Source organism: Phyllobates terribilis, unplaced genomic scaffold, assembly GCF_046119375.1.
Source record: "Phyllobates terribilis strain yellow unplaced genomic scaffold, ASM4611937v1 Scaffold_11__3_contigs__length_659146591, whole genome shotgun sequence".
In the NCBI taxonomy this organism is placed as follows: Eukaryota; Metazoa; Chordata; class Amphibia; order Anura; family Dendrobatidae; genus Phyllobates; species Phyllobates terribilis.
In genome coordinates, this window is record NW_027362771.1 from 564,798,993 (window position 1) to 564,823,750 (window position 24,758).

Genomic DNA, 24,758 nt, shown 5'->3' on the forward strand with positions numbered 1-24,758 from the left:
TCAGGGTAGGAAATGTTTATGCATTTTTCTTTCTTTATACAGGAAGGAAGCATGGAAATGACTAAAAAGCTCTGCCGCCCGTGCAAGCACTCTGGCAAGTAACTCCACCAGAAATGGGACCGGCGATGCTGTACCTTTACCTGATAGTCTTGCCAGTCTTTGGGGTCTTCATCCCTCCAGGTAAGCAGAGCTACTAGTAATACATCCTGGGCTTAGGTACTAATGGCTGTCCATGGAATTTCTTTCAAAAATACTGAAACAAGGCGTATCCTGATACATCATAGATATAAGCGAGGCTGGTGAATTCTGAAATCTCGAATCACCATACATACAGAGGGGCATACAGAGTAATATTTCAATATTTGCAGATGACACTAAACTCTGCAGGGTAATCAATACAGAGGAGGACAATTTTATATTACAGGAGGATCTATGTAAGCTAGAAGCTTGAGCTGATAAATGGCAAATGAGCTTTAATGGGGATAAATGTAAGGTAATGCACTTGGGCAGAGGAAATAAAATGTATAATTATATGCTTAATTGTAAAACACTGGGCAAAACTGTAACTGAAAAAGACCTGGGTGTATTGGTGGAAGACAAGCTCACGTTTAGTGGCCAGTGTCAGGCAGCTGCTGCAAAGGCAAATAAAATAATGGGATGCATTAAAAGAGGCATAGATGCTCATGAGGAGAACATAATTTTACCTCTATACAAGTCACTAGTGCGACCACACTTAGAATACTGTGTACAGTTCTGGTCTCCGGTGTATAAGAAAGACATAGCTGAACTAGAGAGGGTGCAGAGAAGAGCGACCAAGGTTATTAGAGGACTGGGGGGTCTGCAATACCAAGACAGGTTATTACACTTGGGGTTATTTACTGTGGAAAAACGAAGGCTTAGGGGGGACCTTATTACTATGTACAAGTATATGAGGGGACAGTACAAAGACCTTTCTACTGATCTTTTTACTCTGAGGCCTGAGACGGGGACAAGGGGCATCTTCTACGTCTGGAGGAAAGAAGGTTTAATCATAATCACAGACGGGGATTCTTTACTGTAAGAGCAGTGAGACTATGGAGCTCTCTGCCGCATGATGTTGTAATGAGTGATTCACTACTAACATTTAAGAAGGGCCTGGATGCCTTTCTTGAAAAGTATAATATTACAGGTTATATATACTAGATTCCTTGATAGGGCGTTGATCCAGGGAACTACACTGTGTGCCGAATTATTAGGCAAATGCGTATTTTGATCACATGATACTTCTTATACATGTTGTCCTACTCCAAGCTGCACAGGCTTGAGAGCCAACTACCAATTAAGTAAATCTGGTGATGTGCATCTCTGTAATGAGGAGGGGTGTTGACTAATGACATCAACACCCTATATAAGGTGTGCTTAATTATTAGGCAACTTCCTTTCCTTTGGCAAAATGGGTCAGTAGACAGATTTGACGGGCTCTGAAAAGTCCAAAATTGTGAGATGTTTTGCAGAGGGATGCGGCAGTCTTGAAATTTCCAAAGTTTTGAAGCGTGGTCACCGAACAATCAAGCGTTTCATGGCAAATAGCCAACAGGGTCGCAAGAAGCGTGTTGGCCAAAAAAGGCGCAAAATAACTGCCCATGAATTGAGGAAAATCAAGCGTGAAGCGGCCAAGATGCCATTCGCCACCAGTTTTGCCATATTTCAGAGCTGCAACGTTACTGGAGTATCAAAAAGCACAAGGTGTGCGATACTCAGGGACATGGCCAAGGTAAGGAAGGCTGAAAAACCACCACCTTTGAACAAGAAACATAAGATAAAACGTCAAGAATAGGGCAAAGAAATATCTTAAGACTGATTTTTCAAAGGTTTTATGGACTGATGAAATGAGAGTGACTCTTGATGGGCCAGATGGATGGGCCAGAGCCTGGATCAGTAAAGGGCAGAGAGCTCCACTCCGACTCAGACGCCAGCAAGGTGGAGGTGGGGTACTGGTATGGGCTGGTATCATCAAAGATGAACTTGTGGGATCTTTTTGGGTTGAGGATGGAGTGAAGCTCAACTCCCAGACCTACTGCCAGTTTCTGGAAGACAACTTCTTCAAGCAGTGGTACAGGAAGAAGTCAGTATCGTTCAAGAAAAACATGATTTACATGCAGGACAATGCTCCATCACATGCATCCAACTACTCCACAGTGTGGCTGGCCAGTAAAGGTCTAAAAGAAGAAAAAATAATGACATGGCCCCCTTGTTCTCCTGATCTGAACCCCATAGAGAACCTGTGGTCCATCATAAAATGTGAGCTCTATAGGGAGGGAAAACAGTACACCTCTCGGAAGAGTGTCTGGGAGGCTGTGGTGGCTGCTGCACGCAATGTTGATCGAAAACAGATCAAGCAACTGACAGAATCTATGGATGGAAGGCTGTTGAGTGTCATCATAAAGAAAGGTGGCTATATTGATCACTAATTTTTTTGTTTTTTGTTTTTGCATGTCAGAAATGTTTATTTCTAAATTTTGTGCACTGATATTGGTTTACCTGGTGAAAATAAACAAGTGAGATGGAATTATATTTGGTTTTTATTAAGTTGCCTAATAATTCTGCACAGTAATAGTTACCTGCACAAACAGATATCCTCCTAAGATAGCCAAATCTAAAAAAAAAAAACACTCCAATTTCCAAAAATATTAAGCTTGGATATTTATGAGTCTTTTGGGTTGATTGAGAACATAGTTGTTGATCAATAATAAAAATTATCCTCTAAAATACAACTTGCCTAATAATTCTGCACACAGTGTAGTCTGATTGTCGTATGGAGTCAGGAAGGAATTTTTTTCCCCAATGTGGAGCTTGGTGTTTGCCACATGTTTTTTTTTTGCCTTCCTCTGGATCAACAAGTTAGGCTATGGGTTGAACTAGATGGACTTAGTCTTCCTTCAACCTTAAAAATTATGTTACTATGTTACCCGTAAGAGAAGAGACCCTTTCGGTAGATAACCTGAGACTAAATTCTGGGAATGGGTTTGGGATTGAATTCTGAATGAGGATTGAGCGCATTGTGGTTAGGACCAATTTTACACTGCTAGTATACAAGACCAATAATGCCGTAATAATAGGTTTTTATGTATGGTTGTCCTGAAGAAGGAGTCAGTGTGACTCTGAAACGCATTGACAATAAACCTACATTTTACCTAATCATTGGATTGTCGTGACTCCAGGAGCGCAGAAATACTTCCATTCCCGATATTTAATTCTGACAAAATGTATGGGAGCTGCTGCATGTGGATTACAGGCTTTTTAGGTTTTGCGTCTCACACAACCCTAAAAGGTGAGCGGTTCTACTTATCTTTCATAAACCTTTTACCTGGATAAGACCCTATTGCACATTTGCATTTTTTGTATAGAGTAATAATGCTGCCATAAAGTGACTCAGAGCCCCCAAAATAAGGCCACATTCAGCACCGCCAATAGTTATGTCTTCAAAATAAAAGTAATGTTTCTCCTTGCGGAGAGCAATATACTAAGCATGTCAAGGTGAGCCTTTTCGAGCCGCAATGCTCCTCTGGGAAATATGCAAATTGTCTCTTCAGAGAGGAAGAGGACTAGAACTCTAGTGCCACCTATTGGAAGTAGCAATCCTAAAAGTTAATATTAACCCTTTAACAAGCGTTATCACATGACTTAGGTTAAAAAGCCCAAACCAGAAACTCAATTTGCAGACATGTGTTTCAGGGTACTGCCCCTCATCAGTGCAAAGTGTGAGTTCTGCGCCCTGTTCTTTATTACATGGCGTCCTCTGTTGTTAGATATATAATGCAATGATGGCTGATGGAGCAGGGAAAGCTTCTTTTCTGATGGAGGAGCTGATGGACTGGTCTTCTGGTCACCAGCTGCTCCATCAGCCGTCATTTTATATCTAACAAGAGACAACTATATAATAAAAGAAGGCGCTGTGACTGACAAAAATAACAAGAATACACTATGTAAGGGACAGCACTGTACATAACAGCAGAGGAACCTATATAATAAGAGACGGCACCATATATAACTAGAGAGGATGGTACGTAATAAAGGAGGGTTTTATACATAATAAAAGAGGAAACTATATAGCTAAGGACGGCGCTATACATAATAAGTGTGTACACTATATACTAAGGGACTGTGCTGTACATAATAAGTGTGTACACTATATACTAAGGGACTGTGCTATACATAATAAGTGTGTACACTATATACTAAGGGACTGTGCTGTACATAATAAGGCTACATTCCTGCATCTGTGTGCAGTGTCGGTGTGCTGCCCGCTTTTACAGACTCATTGAGCATGTCCTATACTAATCCTCAAAATCGGATCAGAACAGGACATTCTCTGACCCTCTTAGATCTCATTCTCAGATCCGTGGTTTTCATGGATGTGTTAATGGATCTATAAAACTGTACGAGTCCGTGGACCATCCGATAAAAAAATACGGGCAGCACACGGACATTTCACACAAATGTGAGAATGTGGCCTAAGGGATTTTACAGATAACATTATCCCTCCAAGTCACACAGTGCAGATACAGAATAATATTTACATCCAGGCACTTACCGCTGACGTCTCATCTGATCAGAGTCAGTTTCTGCTGCTTCTTCTCCATCTGGTCAGACCTTCATGTCCACATCTCCCAGTCACGACTCGTCTTGTCACGATGATCACCGCAGCCCTGAAAATAACAAGGTCACATATATTGTATATATACATGTGTCTCCCCCACACTGCGCCCCTGAATACAGATATGTAGTCCCACCATTAATATACCATTAGCCACTTAGTAATCAAAATATAAAGTGATAATCAGCACTGTGCCCCCCATTAACTATAATCTCCACTAATATAAATTATTCAGTCTCTGTGACTCTCCCCAATTAACTCTAAGGCTATGTGCACACGAAAAATATGCAAGGCTTTACAGTACAAGCAAAGAGAACCCCATCATTGCTCTCTCCCAGCACCCCCATCATTGCTTTCTCCCAGCACCCCCATCATTGCTCCCTCCCAGCACCCCCATCGTTGCTCTCTCCCAGCACCCCCATCATTGCTCTCGCCCAGCAACCCCATCATTTCTCTCTTCCAGCACCCCGTCATTGCTCTCTTCCAGCACCCCATAATTGCTCTCTCCCAGAACCCCCATCATTGCTCTCCCCACACCACCATCATTGCTCTCTCCCAGCATCCCCATCATTGCTTTCTCCAGCCCCATCATTGCTCTCCCCATCCCCATCATTGCTCTCTCCATCCCCATCATTGCTCTCTCCATCCCCATCATTGCTCTCTCCAGCCCCATCATTGCTCTCCCAGCATCCCCATCATTGCTTTCTCCATCCCCATCATTGCTCTCCCCATCCCCATCATTGCTCTCTCCATCCCCATCATTGCTCTCTCCAGCCCCATCATTGCTCTCTCCAGCCCCATCATTGCTTTCTCAAGCCCCATCATTTCTCTCTCCAGCCCCATCATTGCTCTCTCCATCCCCATCATTGCTCTCCCCAGCCCCACCATTGCTCTCCCCAGCCCCACCATTGCTCTCCCCAGCCCCATCATTGCTCTCCCCATCACCACCATTGCTCTCCCCAGCCCCATTATTGCTCTCCCCATCGCCACCATTGCTCTCCCCGGCCCCATCATTGCTTTCCCCATCACCACCATTGCTCTCCCCAGCCCCATCATTGCTCTCCCCATCACCACCATTGCTCTCTCCAGCCCCATCATTGCTCTCCTTATTGCCACCATTGCTCTCCCCCACCTCCCCTCATTCTCCTGTTCCTCTCCCCAACGTTTCAGTATAAATAAAAAAATTAAAAACACAATTTACCTCTCAGCATGCTCCCCTGCAGCAGCATCCTTCTCGTTGCCGGAAACTTTCTCTCTGACCCAGGTGCGCACTGCATGATGACGTCATCAAGCAGTGCAAGCCTGTGTCAGGGCGGAAGTACTGGGTAGGAAACAGAGGTGAGGACGGATCCCTCCAGCTCCGCTGCCATTTTCTTCCTGTCAGCAGCGGAGCTGGTGGGATCGCTCCCTGTTCGCCGCATATGATGAGGGAAATCTCAATATTAGGCGCCCGGCTAGGGCCCCCCTGCACCGCCGGGCCCCGGTGCAGTTGCACTGGCGATAGGTCCGCCTCTGCTCAGGGTTTCCAAAATATTAGTGCTGCGATTATTGCTACCAAAATAACAGTGCTACACTAAGTGGCCTCAAAATAGTACCATACTCAAAGCTCCCAAAATAATAGTGCCACACATAGTCCTTCCCATAATCATACTGCTTATCTAAATGCCTACAAATTAATAATGGTACAGTCATTGCCATCCAAATATTAGTGCTGTAAGTTTAAGATTGTGGGCCCCAATGCAAAATATCTACCAGCCCCCCCCCCAACTATTATTTAGGGATCGTCAGTAGTATACACTTCTCATATGAGACAAAAATACTGCCCATTCTACCGCAACTGCAACCCCTGTACCCACATTCAGTATCATCCCCAAAAAAGTAGTGCTCACTCAGTACCACCAAAATATTAGTGGTGCATTCGGTGTCATCAAAGAAATAGTGCCGCACTCAGTGCCCCCAATATGTTATTGTCACACAATAGCACACCCCCAAATTATAGTGCAACAGTCGGTGCCCTCAAAATATTCTTGGCAATACACCCATGTAACGCTGTTACTCCTCTGATCTATGTCCTGTTCTAGCTCTGCAGCCCGCTGCACATTGTTGCAGTCTCAAATGGATCCATTGTGATCCTCTACATTTCCTAAAGGATCCATTATCTTCCCCCTTAGAGATAAGGACTACCACAGGTGGAGTATCATTAGTGAGGTTGAATGTTGATGTTTCTTTCAATAAGTCAGATCCCATCCTTCCACTTCTCACACTATATACCAAGTACGGGGTCATAGGAAGTAGGGTGTATTTTGACTTGTGGGCCATGTGGACGCTTAGGGTTGTAAACGCACCGTAACATTTATGCCATGTGTGCCCCGAAAGTTGTCATGGATCTTACCAGTTAATGTCTCTTCTACGATTTCAGGACAAGCTGCGGAGCCGTGTGAGCTGAGAACTCTTAGTTCTGAGATGTTCGTCCCACTAGGAGAATGGATTGTCCTCAACTGTACCTTCACCTGTCCTAATAAGCCCTTCTGGGAAACCAGGTTACAGAAGAGGAATCCTCAGTCCGAGCTGAACTGGACATCGGTTGAAGTTCTTGTTGATGACTGGGAGAAATCTGAAATGTTTTGTTTCCAGTCATTAAGTGACGGAAGCGAAAAAAAAGATGTGACGGTGGTCATGGCTTATGGTAAGAAGCTCCACTGGTCCAAATTCCAAATTCTCCAGTTCTGTATATACTGGATGTTTATGATATGATGGTGGTTAATTATGTGATGGCGGTTTACAGTGGGCACGGAAAGTATTCAGACCCCTTTAAATTTTTCACTCTTTGTTTCATTGCAGCCATTTGGTAAATTCTAAAAAGTTCATTTTTTTCTCATTAAAGTCCACTCTGCACCCCATCTTGACTGAAAAAAACAGAAATATAGAAATTTTTGCAAATTTATTAAGAAAGAAAAACTGAAATATCACATGGTCATAAGTATTCATTTGATGTGATGGCGGTTTGTGATGTGATGGTGGTTTATGATGCGATGGTGGTTTATGATGTGATGGTGGTTTATGATGTGATGGCGGTTTGTGATGTGATGGTGGTTTATGATGTGATGGAGGTTTATGATGTGATGGCGGTTTATGATATGATGGCGGTTTATGATGTGATGGCGGTTTATGATGTGATGGCGGTTTATGATGTGATGGAGGTTTATGATGTGATGGCGGTTTATGATGTGATGGTGGTTTGTGATGTGATGGAGGTTTATGATGTGATGGAGGTTTATGATATGATGGAGGTTTATGATATGATGGCGGTTTGTGATGTGATGGAGGTTTATGATGTGATGGCGGTTTATGATGTGATGGCGGTTTATGATGTGATGGAGGTTTATGATGTGATGGTGGTTTATGATGTGATGGTGGTTTATGATGTGATGGTGGTTTATTATGCGATGGTGGTTTATGATGTGATGGCGGTTTATGATATGATGGAGGTTTATGATATGATGGCGGTTTGTGATGTGATGGAGGTTTATGATGTGATGGTGGTTTATGATGTGATGGTGGTTTATGATGTGATGGCGGTTTATGATGTGATGGTGGTTTATGATGTGATGGAGGTTTATGATGTGATGGAGGTTTATGATGTGATGGCGGTTTATGATATGATGGAGGTTTATGATGTGATGGAGGTTTATGATGTGATGGTGGTTTATGATGTGATGGTGGTTTATGATGTGATGGTGGTTTATTATGTGATGGTGGTTTATGATGTGATGGCGGTTTATGATATGATGGAGGTTTATGATATGATGGCGGTTTGTGATGTGATGGAGGTTTATGATGTGATGGTGGTTTATGATGTGATGGTGGTTTATGATGTGATGGCGGTTTATGATGTGATGGTGGTTTATGATGTGATGGAGGTTTATGATGTGATGGCGGTTTATGATATGATGGAGGTTTATGATGTGATGGAGGTTTATGATGTGATGGCGGTTTATGATGTGATGGTGGTTTATGATATGATGGCGGTTTGTGATGTGATGGCGGTTTATGATGTGTTGGAGGTTTGTGATGTGATGGCGGTTTATGATGTGATGGAGGTTTATGATGTGATGGAGGTTTATGATGTGATGGAGGTTTATGATGTGATGGCGGTTTGTGATGTGATGGCGGTTTATGATGTGATGGCGGTTTATGATGCGATGGTGGTTTATGATGTGATGGTGGTTTATGATGTGATGGAGGTTTATGATGTGATGGTGGTTTATGATGTGATGGAGGTTTATGATGTGATGGCGGTTTATGATGTGATGGAGGTTTATGATATGATGGCGGTTTGTGATGTGATGGAGGTTTATGATGTGATGGCGGTTTATGATGTGATGGCGGTTTATGATGTGATGGTGGTTTATGATGTGATGGAGGTTTATGATGTGATGGAGGTTTATGATATGATGGCGGTTTATGATGTGATGGCGGTTTATGATGTGATGGCGGTTTATGATGTGATGGAGGTTTATGATGTGATGGCGGTTTATGATGTGATGGCGGTTTATGATGTGATGGCGGTTTGTGATGTGATGGAGGTTTATGATGTGATGGCGGTTTATGATGTGATGGCGGTTTATGATGTGATGGAGGTTTATGATGTGATGGAGGTTTATGATATGATGGCGGTTTATGATGTGATGGCGGTTTATGATGTGATGGCGGTTTATGATGTGATGGTGGTTTATGATGTGATGGCGGTTTATGATGTGATGGCGGTTTATGATGTGATGGCGGTTTGTGATGTGATGGAGGTTTATGATGTGATGGAGGTTTATGATGTGATGGCGGTTTATGATGTGATGGCGGTTTATGATGTGATGGTGGTTTATGATGTGATGGCGGTTTATGATGTGATGGCGGTTTATGATGCGATGGTGGTTTGTGATGTGATGGTGGTTTATGATGTGATGGCGGTTTATGATGTGATGGAGGTTTATGATGTGATGGCGGTTTATGATGTGATGGCGGTTTATGATGCGATGGTGGTTTGTGATGTGATGGTGGTTTATGATGTGATGGCGGTTTGTGATGTGATGGAGGTTTATGATGTGATGGAGGTTTATGATGTGATGGCGGTTTATGATGTGATGGTGGTTTATGATGTGATGGTGGTTTATGATGTGATGGCGGTTTATGATGTGATGGTGGTTTATGATGTGATGGCGGTTTGTGATGTGATGGAGGTTTATGATGTGATGGAGGTTTATGATATGATGGCGGTTTATGATGTGATGGTGGTTTATGATGTGATGGTGGTTTATGATGTGATGGCGGTTTATGATGTGATGGCGGTTTATGATGCGATGGTGGTTTGTGATGTGATGGTGGTTTATGATGTGATGGCGGTTTGTGATGTGATGGAGGTTTATGATGTGATGGAGGTTTATGATGTGATGGCGGTTTATGATGTGATGGCGGTTTATGATGTGATGGCGGTTTGTGATGTGATGGCGGTTTATGATGTGATGGTGGTTTATGATGTGATGGCGGTTTATGATGTGATGGTGGTTTATGATGTGATGGCGGTTTGTGATGTGATGGCGGTTTATGATGTGATGGTGGTTTATGATGTGATGGTGGTTTATTATGCGATGGTGGTTTATGATGTGATGGCGGTTTATGATGTGATGGTGGTTTGTGATGTGATGGCGGTTTATGATGTGATGGAGGTTTATGATGTGATGGTGGTTTATGATGTGATGGCGGTTTGTGATGTGATGGCGGTTTATGATGTGATGGAGGTTTATGATGTGATGGCGGTTTATGATGTGATGGTGGTTTATGATGTGATGGCGGTTTGTGATGTGATGGTGGTGTATGATGTGATGGCGGTTTATGATGTGATGGTGGTTTATGATGTGATGGTGGTTTATGATGTGATGGTGGTTTATTATGCGATGGTGGTTTATGATGTGATGGCGGTTTATGATGTGATGGTGGTTTATGATGTGATGGCGGTTTGTGATGTGATGGTGGTTTATGATGTGATGGCGGTTTATGATGTGATGGTGGTTTATGATGTGATGGTGGTTTATGATGTGATGGCGGTTTATGATGTGATGGCGGTTTGTGATGTGATGGAGGTTTATGATGTGATGGTGGTTTATTATGCGATGGTGGTTTATGATGTGATGGCGGTTTATGATGTGATGGTTTATGATGTGATGGCGGTTTGTGATGTGATGGTGGTTTATGATGTGATGGTGGTTTATGATGTGATGGCGGTTTATGATGTGATGGTGGTTTATGATGTGATGGCGGTTTGTGATGTGATGGCGGTTTGTGATGTGATGGAGGTTTATGATATGATGGTGGTTTATTATGCGATGGTGGTTTATGATGTGATGGCGGTTTATGATGTGATGGTGGTTTATGATGTGATGGCGGTTTGTGATGTGATGGTGGTTTATGATGTGATGGTGGTTTATGATGTGATGGCGGTTTATGATGTGATGGCGGTTTATGATGTGATGGAGGTTTATGATGTGATGGCGGTTTGTGATGTGATGGAGGTTTATGATATGATGGCGGTTTATGATGTGATGGAGGTTTATGATGTGATGGCGGTTTATGATATGATGGCGGTTTATGATATGATGGCGGTTTGTGATGTGATGGAGGTTTATGATGTGATGGCAGTTTATGATGTGATGGCGGTTTGTGATGTGTTGGAGGTTTATGATATGATGGCGGTTTATGATGTGATGGAGGTTTATGATGTGATGGCGGTTTATGATGTGATGGAGGTTTATGATATGATGGCGGTTTATGATGTGATGGCGGTTTATGATGTGATGGCGGTTTATGATGTGATGGAGGTTTATGATATGATGGCGGTTTATGATGTGATGGCGGTTTATGATGTGATGGTGGTTTATGATGTGATGGCGGTTTGTGATGTGATGGAGGTTTATGATATGATGGCGGTTTATGATGTGATGGAGGTTTATGATGTGATGGCGGTTTATGATGTGATGGAGGTTTATGATATGATGGCGGTTTATGATGTGATGGCGGTTTATGATGTGATGGCGGTTTATGATGTGATGGAGGTTTATGATGTGATGGCGGTTTGTGATGTGATGGAGGTTTATGATGTGATGGCGGTTTATGATGTGATGGTGGTTTATGATGTGATGGCGGTTTGTGATGTGATGGTGGTTTATGATGTGATGGCGGTTTATGATGTGATGGTGGTTTATGATGTGATGGTGGTTTATGATGTGATGGCGGTTTATGATGTGATGGCGGTTTGTGATGTGATGGAGGTTTATGATGTGATGGTGGTTTATTATGCGATGGTGGTTTATGATATGATGGCGGTTTATGATGTGATGGTGGTTTATGATGTGATGGCGGTTTGTGATGTGATGGTGGTTTATGATGTGATGGTGGTTTATGATGTGATGGCGGTTTATGATGTGATGGTGGTTTATGATGTGATGGCGGTTTGTGATGTGATGGCGGTTTGTGATGTGATGGAGGTTTATGATATGATGGTGGTTTATTATGCGATGGTGGTTTATGATGTGATGGCGGTTTATGATGTGATGGTGGTTTATGATGTGATGGCGGTTTGTGATGTGATGGTGGTTTATGATGTGATGGTGGTTTATGATGTGATGGCGGTTTATGATGTGATGGCGGTTTATGATGTGATGGAGGTTTATGATGTGATGGCGGTTTGTGATGTGATGGAGGTTTATGATATGATGGCGGTTTATGATGTGATGGAGGTTTATGATGTGATGGCGGTTTATGATATGATGGCGGTTTATGATATGATGGCGGTTTGTGATGTGATGGAGGTTTATGATGTGATGGCAGTTTATGATGTGATGGCGGTTTGTGATGTGTTGGAGGTTTATGATATGATGGCGGTTTATGATGTGATGGAGGTTTATGATGTGATGGCGGTTTATGATGTGATGGAGGTTTATGATATGATGGCGGTTTATGATGTGATGGCGGTTTATGATGTGATGGCGGTTTATGATGTGATGGAGGTTTATGATATGATGGCGGTTTATGATGTGATGGCGGTTTATGATGTGATGGTGGTTTATGATGTGATGGCGGTTTGTGATGTGATGGAGGTTTATGATATGATGGCGGTTTATGATGTGATGGAGGTTTATGATGTGATGGCGGTTTATGATGTGATGGAGGTTTATGATATGATGGCGGTTTATGATGTGATGGCGGTTTATGATGTGATGGCGGTTTATGATGTGATGGAGGTTTATGATGTGATGGCGGTTTGTGATGTGATGGAGGTTTATGATGTGATGGTGGTTTGTGATGTGATGGTGGTTTATGATGTGATGGCAGTTTATGATGTGATGGTGGTTTATGATGTGATGGTGGTTTATGATGTGATGGTGGTTTATGATATGATGGCGGTTTGTGATGTGATGGAGGTTTATGATGTGATGGTGGTTTATGATATGATGGTGGTTTATGATGTGATGGTGGTTTATGATGTGATGGTGGTTTATGATGTGATGGCGGTTTGTGATGTGATGGTGGTTTATGATGTGATGGCAGTTTATGATGCGATGGTGGTTTATGATGTGATGGCGGTTTATGATGTGATGGTGGTTTATGATATGATGGCGGTTTGTGATGTGATGGTGGTTTATGATGTGATGGCGGTTTATGATGTGATGGTGGTTTATGATGTGATGGCGGTTTGTGATGTGATGGTGGTTTATGATGTGATGGTGGTTTATGATGTGATGGCGGTTTGTGATGTGATGGAGGTTTATGATGTGATGGCGGTTTATTATGCGATGGTGGTTTATGATGTGATGGCGGTTTATGATGTGATGGTGGTTTATGATGTGATGGCGGTTTGTGATGTGATGGTGGTTTATGATGTGATGGCGGTTTATGATGTGATGGCGGTTTATGATGTGATGGTGGTTTATGATGTGATGGCGGTTTGTGATGTGATGGTGGTTTATGATGTGATGGCGGTTTATGATGTGATGGGGGTTTATGATGTGATGGTGGTTTATGATGTGATGGAGGTTTATGATGTGATGGTGGTTTATGACGTGATGGAGGTTTATGATATGATGGCGGTTTATGATGTGATGGCGGTTTATGATGTGATGGTGGTTTATGATGTGATGGAGGTTTATGATGTGATGGTGGTTTATGATGTGATGGTGGATTTGTAAAGTGATGCTGGTTTATGATGGCGATATTTGATGTGATGACAGTTTACGATGTGATGGTGGTTTAGGATATGATGGCAGTTTATGATGTGATGGCGGTTTATGATATGATGGTGGTTTATGATGTGAGTGATGGTGGTTTATGATGTGATGGCGGTTTGTGATGTGATGGTGGTTTATGATGTGATGGTGGTTTATGATGTGATGGCGGTTTATGATGTGATGGCGGTTTATGATGTGATGGAGGTTTATGATGTGATGGCGGTTTGTGATGTGATGGAGGTTTATGATATGATGGCGGTTTATGATGTGATGGCGGTTTATGATGTGATGGCGGTTTATGATGTGATGGAGGTTTATGATGTGATGGCGGTTTGTGATGTGATGGAGGTTTATGATATGATGGCGGTTTATGATGTGATGGAGGTTTATGATGTGATGGCGGTTTATGATATGATGGCGGTTTATGATATGATGGCGGTTTGTGATGTGATGGAGGTTTATGATGTGATGGCAGTTTATGATGTGATGGCGGTTTGTGATGTGTTGGAGGTTTATGATATGATGGCGGTTTATGATGTGATGGAGGTTTATGATGTGATGGCGGTTTATGATGTGATGGAAGTTTATGATATGATGGCGGTTTATGATGTGATGGCGGTTTATGATGTGATGGCGGTTTATGATGTGATGGAGGTTTATGATATGATGGCGGTTTATGATGTGATGGCGGTTTATGATGTGATGGTGGTTTATGATGTGATGGCGGTTTGTGATGTGATGGAGGTTTATGATATGATGGCGGTTTATGATGTGATGGAGGTTTATGATGTGATGGCGGTTTATGATGTGATGGAGGTTTATGATATGATGGCGGTTTATGATGTGATGGCGGTTTATGATGTGATGGCGGTTTATGATGTGATGGAGGTTTATGATGTGATGGCGGTTTGTGATGTGATGGAGGTTTATGATGTGATGGTGGTTTGTGATGTGATGGTGGTTTATGATGTGATGGCAGTTTATGATGTGATGGTGGTTTATGATGTGATGGTGGTTTATGATGTGATGGTGGTTTATGATATGATGGCGGTTTGTGATGTGATGGAGGTTTATGATGTGATGGTGGTTTATGATATGATGGTGGTTTATGATGTGATGGTGGTTTATGATGTGATGGTGGTTTATGATGTGATGGCGGTTTGTGATGTGATGGTGGTTTATGATGTGATGGCAGTTTATGATGCGATGGTGGTTTATGATGTGATGGCGGTTTATGATGTGATGGTGGTTTATGATATGATGGCGGTTTGTGATGTGATGGTGGTTTATGATGTGATGGCGGTTTATGATGTGATGGTGGTTTATGATGTGATGGCGGTTTGTGATGTGATGGTGGTTTATGATGTGATGGTGGTTTATGATGTGATGGCGGTTTGTGATGTGATGGAGGTTTATGATGTGATGGCGGTTTATTATGCGATGGTGGTTTATGATGTGATGGCGGTTTATGATGTGATGGTGGTTTATGATGTGATGGCGGTTTGTGATGTGATGGTGGTTTATGATGTGATGGCGGTTTATGATGTGATGGCGGTTTATGATGTGATGGTGGTTTATGATGTGATGGCGGTTTGTCATGTGATGGTGGTTTATGATGTGATGGCGGTTTATGATGTGATGGGGGTTTATGATGTGATGGTGGTTTATGATGTGATGGAGGTTTATGATGTGATGGTGGTTTATGACGTGATGGAGGTTTATGATATGATGGCGGTTTATGATGTGATGGCGGTTTATGATGTGATGGTGGTTTATGATGTGATGGAGGTTTATGATGTGATGGTGGTTTATGATGTGATGGTGGATTTGTAAAGTGATGCTGGTTTATGATGGCGATATTTGATGTGATGACAGTTTACGATGTGATGGTGGTTTAGGATATGATGGCAGTTTATGATGTGATGGCGGTTTATGATATGATGGTGGTTTATGATGTGAGTGATGGTGGTTTATGATGTGATGGTGGTTTATGATGTGATGGCGGTTTATGATGTGATGGTGGTTTATGATATGATGGCGGTTTGTGATGTGATGGTGGTTTATGATGTGATGGCGGTTTATGATGTGATAGTGGTTTATGATGTGATGGTGGTTTATGATGTGATGGTGGTTTATGATATGATGGCGGTTTGTGATATGATGGTGGTTTATGATATGATGGTGTTTTATGATGGCATGATGGCGGTTTGTGATGTGATGGCGGTTTGTGATATGATGGCGGTTTGTGATATGATGGCGGTTTATGATATGATGGTGGTTTATGATGTGATGGCAGTTTGTGATGTGATGCAGGCGTTTTACAGTATATGATAGCAGTTTATATTGTGATGTTTATGAAATACTGCGATTTATTATGTGATGTTGGATTATGATATGATGTTGGTTGATGGTATCATGTTGGTTTATGATATGATGGTTTCTAATTCAATGACAGATATAACTGTAGTTTATTATATAGCAGTTGCTAATGTGATGGTGGTGTGTAATATGATGGCGGTTTATAATATGATAATGGTTTATAATGTGATGATTTTTATATGACTGTGGTTTATGATGCCCATATGTTGGTTGTATATAGTTGGATTGTGATATCCAGGACTGTCAGTTGATATCTTACCATCTCTGTATGAGTACAGCACACACACCTAACCCGGCAGGCGACATGAAATGTGTCTGCAATTTATACAATATGATTCCACTAAATAATATATATGTTAGAACATGGCACAGTCCGATTGGCTTGCAATGAACCGAGGATCTGAGTGGGTTCAGACAGATGTGTTATAGAAAGACTTATATTGAATAAGAGACCACACCTGTACAGTGAATATATAAACAGATATGTCAGGAGTTATCTTATGAAGTCGTTCTGATACGCGACTTATTGGCCTCAAAAGCTTAAAGTTTTCTGTAGCTGACTTGGCAGCTTTGCTGTATAGACCAGGACGGAATGAGCAGAGTCATAAATCAGCTCCATTGTGCTGCTGAAAGCCTAGATAAGGCAGGATAGTCATAATATACCCGCACATAAGCCTGTGTATGAGGCGCCTCCCTCACTCCTGGGTTTCCTCTGTATTTTGACAATTGACTTCCATGCATTTCAGCTGTCTTAAAGGGGTTGTCTGACTTAAAAATTAAAAATACAAAAGGAAGAAATAGTTAATAAAAAAAAAAAATAATAATAAATTAAACTCCTCGCTCTAACCGCTGTGGCTTCAGGTAAAGCTCCTTCAGGGACTCCATTGGGAATGTGCTTTTGATTTACATTTATGGAAATATTGTCACATGGGCAACAATCATCCTGGCCATATAACCCCTAAGATTCAGCATATAACAGTGAACATGGCATCTACAGTGGAGGGAATCACACCAGGACTATGAATGCAGAGGCTGATTTAAGCCATGTTCACACGATGCATTCATTTTACAGAGATTTTCCAAAAAAGTGGTAAAAATGTGACAATTTTACAGCATTTTCGGAAAATCACGGCTAAAAAAAACTGATTGAGCAAGTGCATCATGTAAACAAGTCCTTATAGTTACAGATCAGAGCCTAACAAATAAACCCCGAGGGCTGTCCTGCAAAAATACCAAAACTGGAAGTTAATTTTTCACATACGGTCTTTGACCTCAGGCATGGATCAATGACAAACGCAAACACATCAGGGGTTAAACTTAATGGCTTTTACTAAGTTGCGGCAGGAAAATGTAAGGATGCATCTACATTAGCCGTTTTGCAGCGGATCAGTAATTATTGCAGATCAGCGGTCATTTAAAAGTCTGCATACTGATATGTGACTGGCGATCAGTAATCGATCAGCGCTGCCATTGTTCTTGTCACTGCAAGTTCTGCTTACACGGGATGAAGCGCTGCCGAGAACGATAATCTTCTGGGCAAACCCAAAGGTAATTTCACTCAATAAACAAGCTTTTTGCCAGTTCGTTAGGGAAACGGCAGCATATTTTCACTGCGTGATTATAAGGAAACGAGCGTTCCTAGGTTCCTTCATTCCTGATAATTGAACAGTGTAAATGCACCTTAATAGTTGCATTATCTCAATGAAGGCACAAACCTTATGGTTACACATTGGATAGCGGCACAGAGCTTGGTGGTTACACAACAATGATGATACAGAGCTTGGCGGTTACACAACAATGATGGCACAGAGCTTCATGGTTACACAACAATGATGGCACAGAGCTTGGTGGTTACACCACATTGATGGCACAGAGCTTCATGGTTACACAACAATGATGGTACAAAGCTTGGTGGTTACACCACAATGATGATACAGAGCTTCATGGTTACACAACAATGATGGCACAGAGCTTGGTGGTTACACCACAATGATGGCACAGAGCTTGGCGGTTACACAACAATGATGGCACAGAGCTTCATGGTTACACAACAATGATGGCACAGAGCTTGGTGGTTACACCACAATGATGGCACAGAGCTTCATGGTTACACAACAATGATGGTACAAAGCTTGGTGGTTACACCACAATGATGGCACAGAGCTTCATGGTTACACAACAATGATGGTACAAAGCTTGGTGGTTACACCACAATGATGATACAGAGCTTCATGGTTACACAACAATGATGGCACAGAGCTTGGTGGTTACACCACAATGATGGCACAGAGCTTGGCGGTTACACAACAATGATGGCACAGAGCTTCATGGTTACACAACAATGATGGCACAGAGCTTGGTGGTTACACCACAATGATGGCACAGAGCTTCATGGTTACACAACAATGATGGTACAAAGCTTGGTGGTTACACCACAATGATGGCACAGAGCTTCATGGTTACACAACAATGATGGTACAAAGCTTGGTGGTTACACCACAATGATGGTAAAGATCCTGACAGTTACACTTTAATAGTCACATAGCTTTATGGTTACACAAGAGCACATTAGCTAACTACCACGTGTTACCCACTTCACCTCCTACCAACCATAAATCACAGCCGCTGCCACCTGAATTACTCTAGCCTGTCTAGAACCAAGCTTGTGTGAAGCAGTGCTCTGGTGCCCACATGTGACCTCAACGTGCTCATGGTATAAGTTGAAGTGCAGTGTCCTACACAATACAACAATAATACCATATATTAGCCTGGCTTGTTACGTTCATAATGTCCACAGTTCGGTATTTCCCACAAAGTGCTTTCTTATATGAAGGGTCAGTGTCTACATTACTTTTCTTGATGGAGTGGTGCCCACATTATATTTCTGCATTTAGTGAAAACATAAGGCATATAATAAATAAAATGACTGCTTACTTCACTGTTCTTGAACAACATAGGGATCTTTTGTAAGAGGATGTGGTTGTAGTAGTGCTCAGGGGGTTCTCTTCAAATCACCCCCTTATGAGCAGTTACATTATTTCCAGTAGACTATAATGTAGAGTTTCGTGTTCACGTGTGTAGTATCAGCACAAATTCTCCAATTTTCTGACTTTAAAAATGGGTGATGCCAATCTTATGATTGTGGAGGTCCCATCAAATGCTTTAATGAGAAACTATAAAAATATAGGAAGTCGATCAAAGGTCACTGGCATACACATATTTTAAGCACAAGTCATTTTTATCTTCTCCAGCCCTGCCCAGCACGGTGATAATAGACTTGGATCAGGAGATGGAGGAGGGAAAATCCCACCAGGTCATCTGCACTGTTTATCATGTGGCTCCTGTGGAGATTCTTCAAATCCAATTGCTCAGAGTCAACACTGTCATCCAAAATAAAAGGTTGAAAGAAAGTGGAAAAAGGGGCATACAGACAGTGAACAACACGTTTGAAGTCACAGCAAGTCGTATGGACAATCTTCAGAACTTCTCCTGCCGGGCCACCTTGGATGTGGCAACAAACATTTCTATCAGTTCTTCCAGTGTGACGGTAAGGACATATGGTAAGTTCCACCACAATCAGAAATAAGGCTGGTTTCCCAACGAGTTTTGCTGCCCGTTCATGACTTCATCTTGACTTCCATCTGAATCACAGAATGGGAAGTGGACATTCCTTCAACAGAGCTTTTGACTTTGGTCAATCTTTATTGTTGGACACCACACTAAAAGAAGGAAACCTTCAGAAAAGATGTCAAATTGTTCAAATGTTCATACTTTTGACTCCATCTCACTCATAGAAGTCAATCGAAGCTCCTCAATGGCATGTCTGAATCCCATTTTTTAAGTATTCAAGCTGAAGTTTTTGATAGAGTCATTAACTGGCAGCCAAATGTGATGTGAACCCGGCCTCAGTGTCTGACTCCTCAGGGACCCTTAGTGATGAAGACAACTTCAATTCTGCAGCTTAATACAAAGATTATTACTTTGGATCCATTGTCATTTGGGAAACTCTCTTGACCAAGGGGTATATTCAAGCTCTATGCAAACATTCAGTAGAAGTCATGAATAGTGATGAGCAGACCTGTGGAAGTTCAGGTTGTGATACCTGACCAAACTTTAGACTAAAGTTCGGTTCAGGTTCCAAAACTCTACCCGAACATCAACCAGAATTGGAACCTGAACTTTGGAGCTGGGAAAAAATATCTCTCTCTCCCCCAGGACTTCCCCCAGAACTCCGAACATTAAAACAGACTTCCGGGAGAAGACCGTGTTTGGAGTTTAGCAACGGACAACAAGTGTCCGGTACGAACCCCAAACTTTTACATTTGGGTTCGCTCATCTCTAGTCATTGCATTGATCTACATACAATAGACATAAACTATATGGCTTTTGTTAGGCTCATAGAACAAGACAATTTAGTATCAGTTAGTCCCATCAGCTTTGCTACTAAGTTTAAGACCTTATCCACGACAAACTTTCTGGAAAAATGTATTGATACTAGGCAAGGTGATGGCCGAAGGGTCGTAGAAAGGTCATTGGGACCTTTCTGTCTATTCATTATGAGGCCGGCCAAATTGATTTTGATATTGTGCCCTCTCTTTTTTTATGAAGACATCTGTGGAAATCAGGAACTCACGAGCCTATGAACATGTTCCTCCTTTCCAACAAATCATTTATAGAATTCTAAATTAGCAAAATTTAGTTGTTTCCCTTGTAACGCCCTTTACAAGTACTAGGCTGATTGACGTGCAGTAATGCATAGTGTCATAGACATAAGGTTCAAGTGGTTGATCAATCAACAGTAGAATGAGACAAGGGGGAGAGGAGGGGGATGCAGCTGCAGTTTCCATGCAGTGCCTGGCAGCTCTTATGCAGTGAGCGTGATGAGGAGAAAAGGATTAATTAATAATAAACAGATTAGACACTAAAAGTTGATATACTTTTACACTTTTTTTTATATAATTCTTAGGTCAACCAGATGTTCCTGTTGTCACCATTACACCTGGACCAAGTATCCAAGAAGGAAATTCCTTTAACATAACCTGCAAATCGGATGGGTCTCCTAAGCCCGAGTATGACTGGATCATCCCTACTGGTGCTAATGTGATCTATACTCGGAATAAGTCAGTAGTATCCGTTACGAGGGCTGGCCAAGTTCATAATGGAGTCTACACTTGTGAGGCCAAGAATGTACATGGACTGGTCAACGGTTCCATGAGTGTAAAGGTTACAACAAAAGGTATCTGCCTTTACCAATCAGTTTGGATTACCATGGCCAAAATCTACCTAAGGAGGTCCACCACCCTTGGGTAGCACAATAGTATTTATGGTGACCCAACTGAACACTGCCAGTCATGTGCCATCAATTTAGAGACACCTTTTCAAGTCTTGGGTTATTTTGCAGTATTTGTAAGATCCGTCTTTTAAAGGTTGCTGGATGCTTCCAATGTAGGAACCCCCTCCCTCAATGATCTGCTTGATGTCATGTCATACAGAAATCAGCAAGGGTCATTGTTCTCTCCTGTACAATACCAGGAGTCTACAGACACAGAATGCTTGCCTCTATCCCACAAAGTCAAGAAGCTGTATTCCTAAGACAGTAATCACGGAAGTATCCATCCTTTTCCGAGTTGTACAGCAATATTCCCACCTTGTGGCCGTCCATGCAGTACCTCTGACTTTCAGAAGCCAATGAGGTTCTCCCAAGATCAGGCAATGTGGTGCCCAACAATTACTGCATTGTCTTCCACTTCCATACACTAATATCAGCAATGTGCCTTCTAGCTCAGAGTTGTCCTCTTATCTTCACAGTGGATCCATTAGAGCTTTCCTTTTCCTATTGATCACAGCAGATTTTTTTCTTTCTTCCCACAGTGTTCATAGCAGTGCTAAATTTCCTTCCTGCAGTGGTCATTGCAGTGCTCCTCTTCTTTTCCCCAGTGGTCACAGCAGTGCTCCTCTTCTTTTCCCCAGTGGTCACAGCAGTGCTCCTCTTCTTTTCCACACTGGTCACAGCAGTGCTCCTCTTCTTTTCCACACTGGTCACAGCAGTGCTCCTCTTCTTTTCCACACTGGTCACAGCAGTGCTCCTCTTCTTTTCCACACTGGTCACAGTAGTGCTCCTCTTTTTTTCCACAGTGGTCACAGTAGTGCTCCTCTTCTTTTCCACACTGGTCACAGCAGTACTCCTCTTCTTTTCCATAGTGGTCACAGTAGTGCTCCTCTTCTTTTCCACAGTGGTCACAACAGTACTCCTCTTCCTTTCCCCAGTGGTCACAGTAGTGCTTCTCTTCTTTTCCCTAGTGGTCAAAACAGTGCTCCTCTTCTTTTCCCGAGTGGTCAAAACAGTGCTCCTCTTCCTTTCCCCAGTGGCCACAGTAGTACTCCTCTTCCTTGTCACAATGAGGCTCCTCCCTTCTTTGTTTTACACTCTTTCCTCAATAGTCACAGCAGTGTTCTCTTTTCCCCAGTGGTCACAGCAGAACTATAATTATTTGATATTACCTTTGCTGTGTATTTTCTTTATCAATTGATGCCTAATTATTGTCCATATATTGTGTTTTGCAGGACAACCCCACAAGCATGTAGGAGTCATAATATCCTCAGTGCTTGTCTTTATTATCACTCCTTTCATCTTATGGAAGACAAGAATCCAGAGGTCAGCCTCAAGAGATTCAGAATAGCAGTTTATGTCTTGGACAGCCTGGAAAGTGGGATATATAACTAAGGGGGTAAATCCCAATATCTCACAGGTGAGAGTTTGCTACATATGTACCCAGGATGGATAATACTTTGGATGAATTATTTATTGCATTTGCTCCTTTTTTTGCCTGGTTGAATTTCTTTTACGCGAAACAACTCCAGTCCCCCTTGTGGTGCTTTTATATAAGCCACAAAATTTTTGTGCAATTTTTGAAACATTTTGCGAAATGTGTGCTAAAAAGTCACAAAAAAAGTTAAAGAAAAAAGTAGAGATGATTTTTGACCTTGTGTAAAATTCATGAACATGTGCGCCATTTTAAAGAATTAGACAGAAAAAACAGCAACAAATAGCACAAGAAAAAAAAGAAAAGAGACTTAGAAAAAAAAAAGCAAATGATGAATAGAGGGTCTTTCTGCCCTAAATACTTCAGAAGTCTAAGATCGACCCTTTTTTAATGACATTTTCATGTTAGTTGCAAAAATTGCGTCATCTTAAAAATTCGTCCCAAAACGCTACTCCATGGATGGTGATGGGGAATAGAGTGAGATGTGCCCCCCAAAAATGTGACAGTCACATCTCATGAATCCATCTAAAACATCCAGAAAAGCAAAATTGTTGAGGAAAAATGTAAAAAAGAAAGAAAACTTAAAAAGTGGCACAAAACAGATAGAGAATAAGGCACAAATAATAAAGCCACTAAAATGGAGCAAATTAAGCTGGAAAAGTGGAGAAACATCAATAATGAATGGGGGCCTAAATCTTTCCCCCATCTAGTTTGTTGTAATGTGTCCACCTGGGTTGCAGACTGCGTAGCACATAGAGGATTGCCTAGAAATATGAAGGCTGTCCACAGGGGTATACATATAAATCACAGGGCCCCATGACAAAAGTTCAAATTGTCCCACCCCCAGAAAAAAACACCACTTTGCATAAGGACCTCCACAAAGAATGAGGACCTCCACAGTCCCCTACTCAGTATGGGGGCCCTCACACTTCCCAACTCAGTATTGAGGCCCCCACAGCTCTTTACACAGTATTATGGCCTCCACCACTCAATATAATGGCACACATCAGCCATCCACTCAGTATTATGACCCACACCACTCAATATAATGACTCACATCAGCCATCCACTCAGTATTATGGCCCCCACCACGCAATATAATGGCCCTCATCAGCCATCCACTCAGTATTATGGCCCCCACCACTCAATATAATGACCCACATCAGGCATCCACTCAGTATTATGGCCCCCACCATTCAATATAATGACCCACATCAGCTATCCACTCGGCATTATGACCTCCACCACTCAATATAATGACCCACATCAGCCATCCACTCAGTATTATGGCCTCCACCACGCAATATAATGGCCCTCATCAGCCATCCACTCAGTATTATGGCCCCCATCACGCAATATAATGGCCCACGTCAGCCACCCACTCAGTATTATGGCCTCCGCCAGACCCCTACTGACCCCTAATTTCACCCACCAGTCCTCCACTCAGTCTAACACCCCCATAATTACTCAAATAAGAAAAAACACTACTCACGTCTCCCCATTCCCCGGGTGTGCTGCTCCTGTCTGTGTAGCAGCACAGCAGACGCGATGTAGTGATGTAATCACGCCTGCAGTGCAGAGACTCAGAATCAAAGGCGCAGGCAGAGTGGTGGATCAGGGGGCCACAGGATGAAGGATCCACCATGAGAGATGAGGGGGCCTCACCGAGCGGCACCAAGCCTCCCCCCCCGACTCATGGGCTCT

The 24,758-nt window shown here is 42.4% G+C and overlaps 1 protein-coding gene across 1 annotated transcript; it reads left to right on the forward strand.

Moving 5' to 3' along the window:
• Positions 1–24,269, forward strand: LOC141166919 (vascular cell adhesion protein 1-like). Its single transcript, XM_073654100.1, has 5 exons — positions 1–180; positions 7,056–7,322; positions 19,542–19,850; positions 21,257–21,526; positions 22,855–24,269. Exons 1-5 carry the CDS (start codon positions 114–116, stop codon positions 22,968–22,970), a joined length of 1,029 nt encoding a protein of 342 aa, XP_073510201.1. The 5' UTR covers positions 1–113; the 3' UTR covers positions 22,971–24,269.
• Positions 24,270–24,758: the final 489 nt, after the last annotated feature.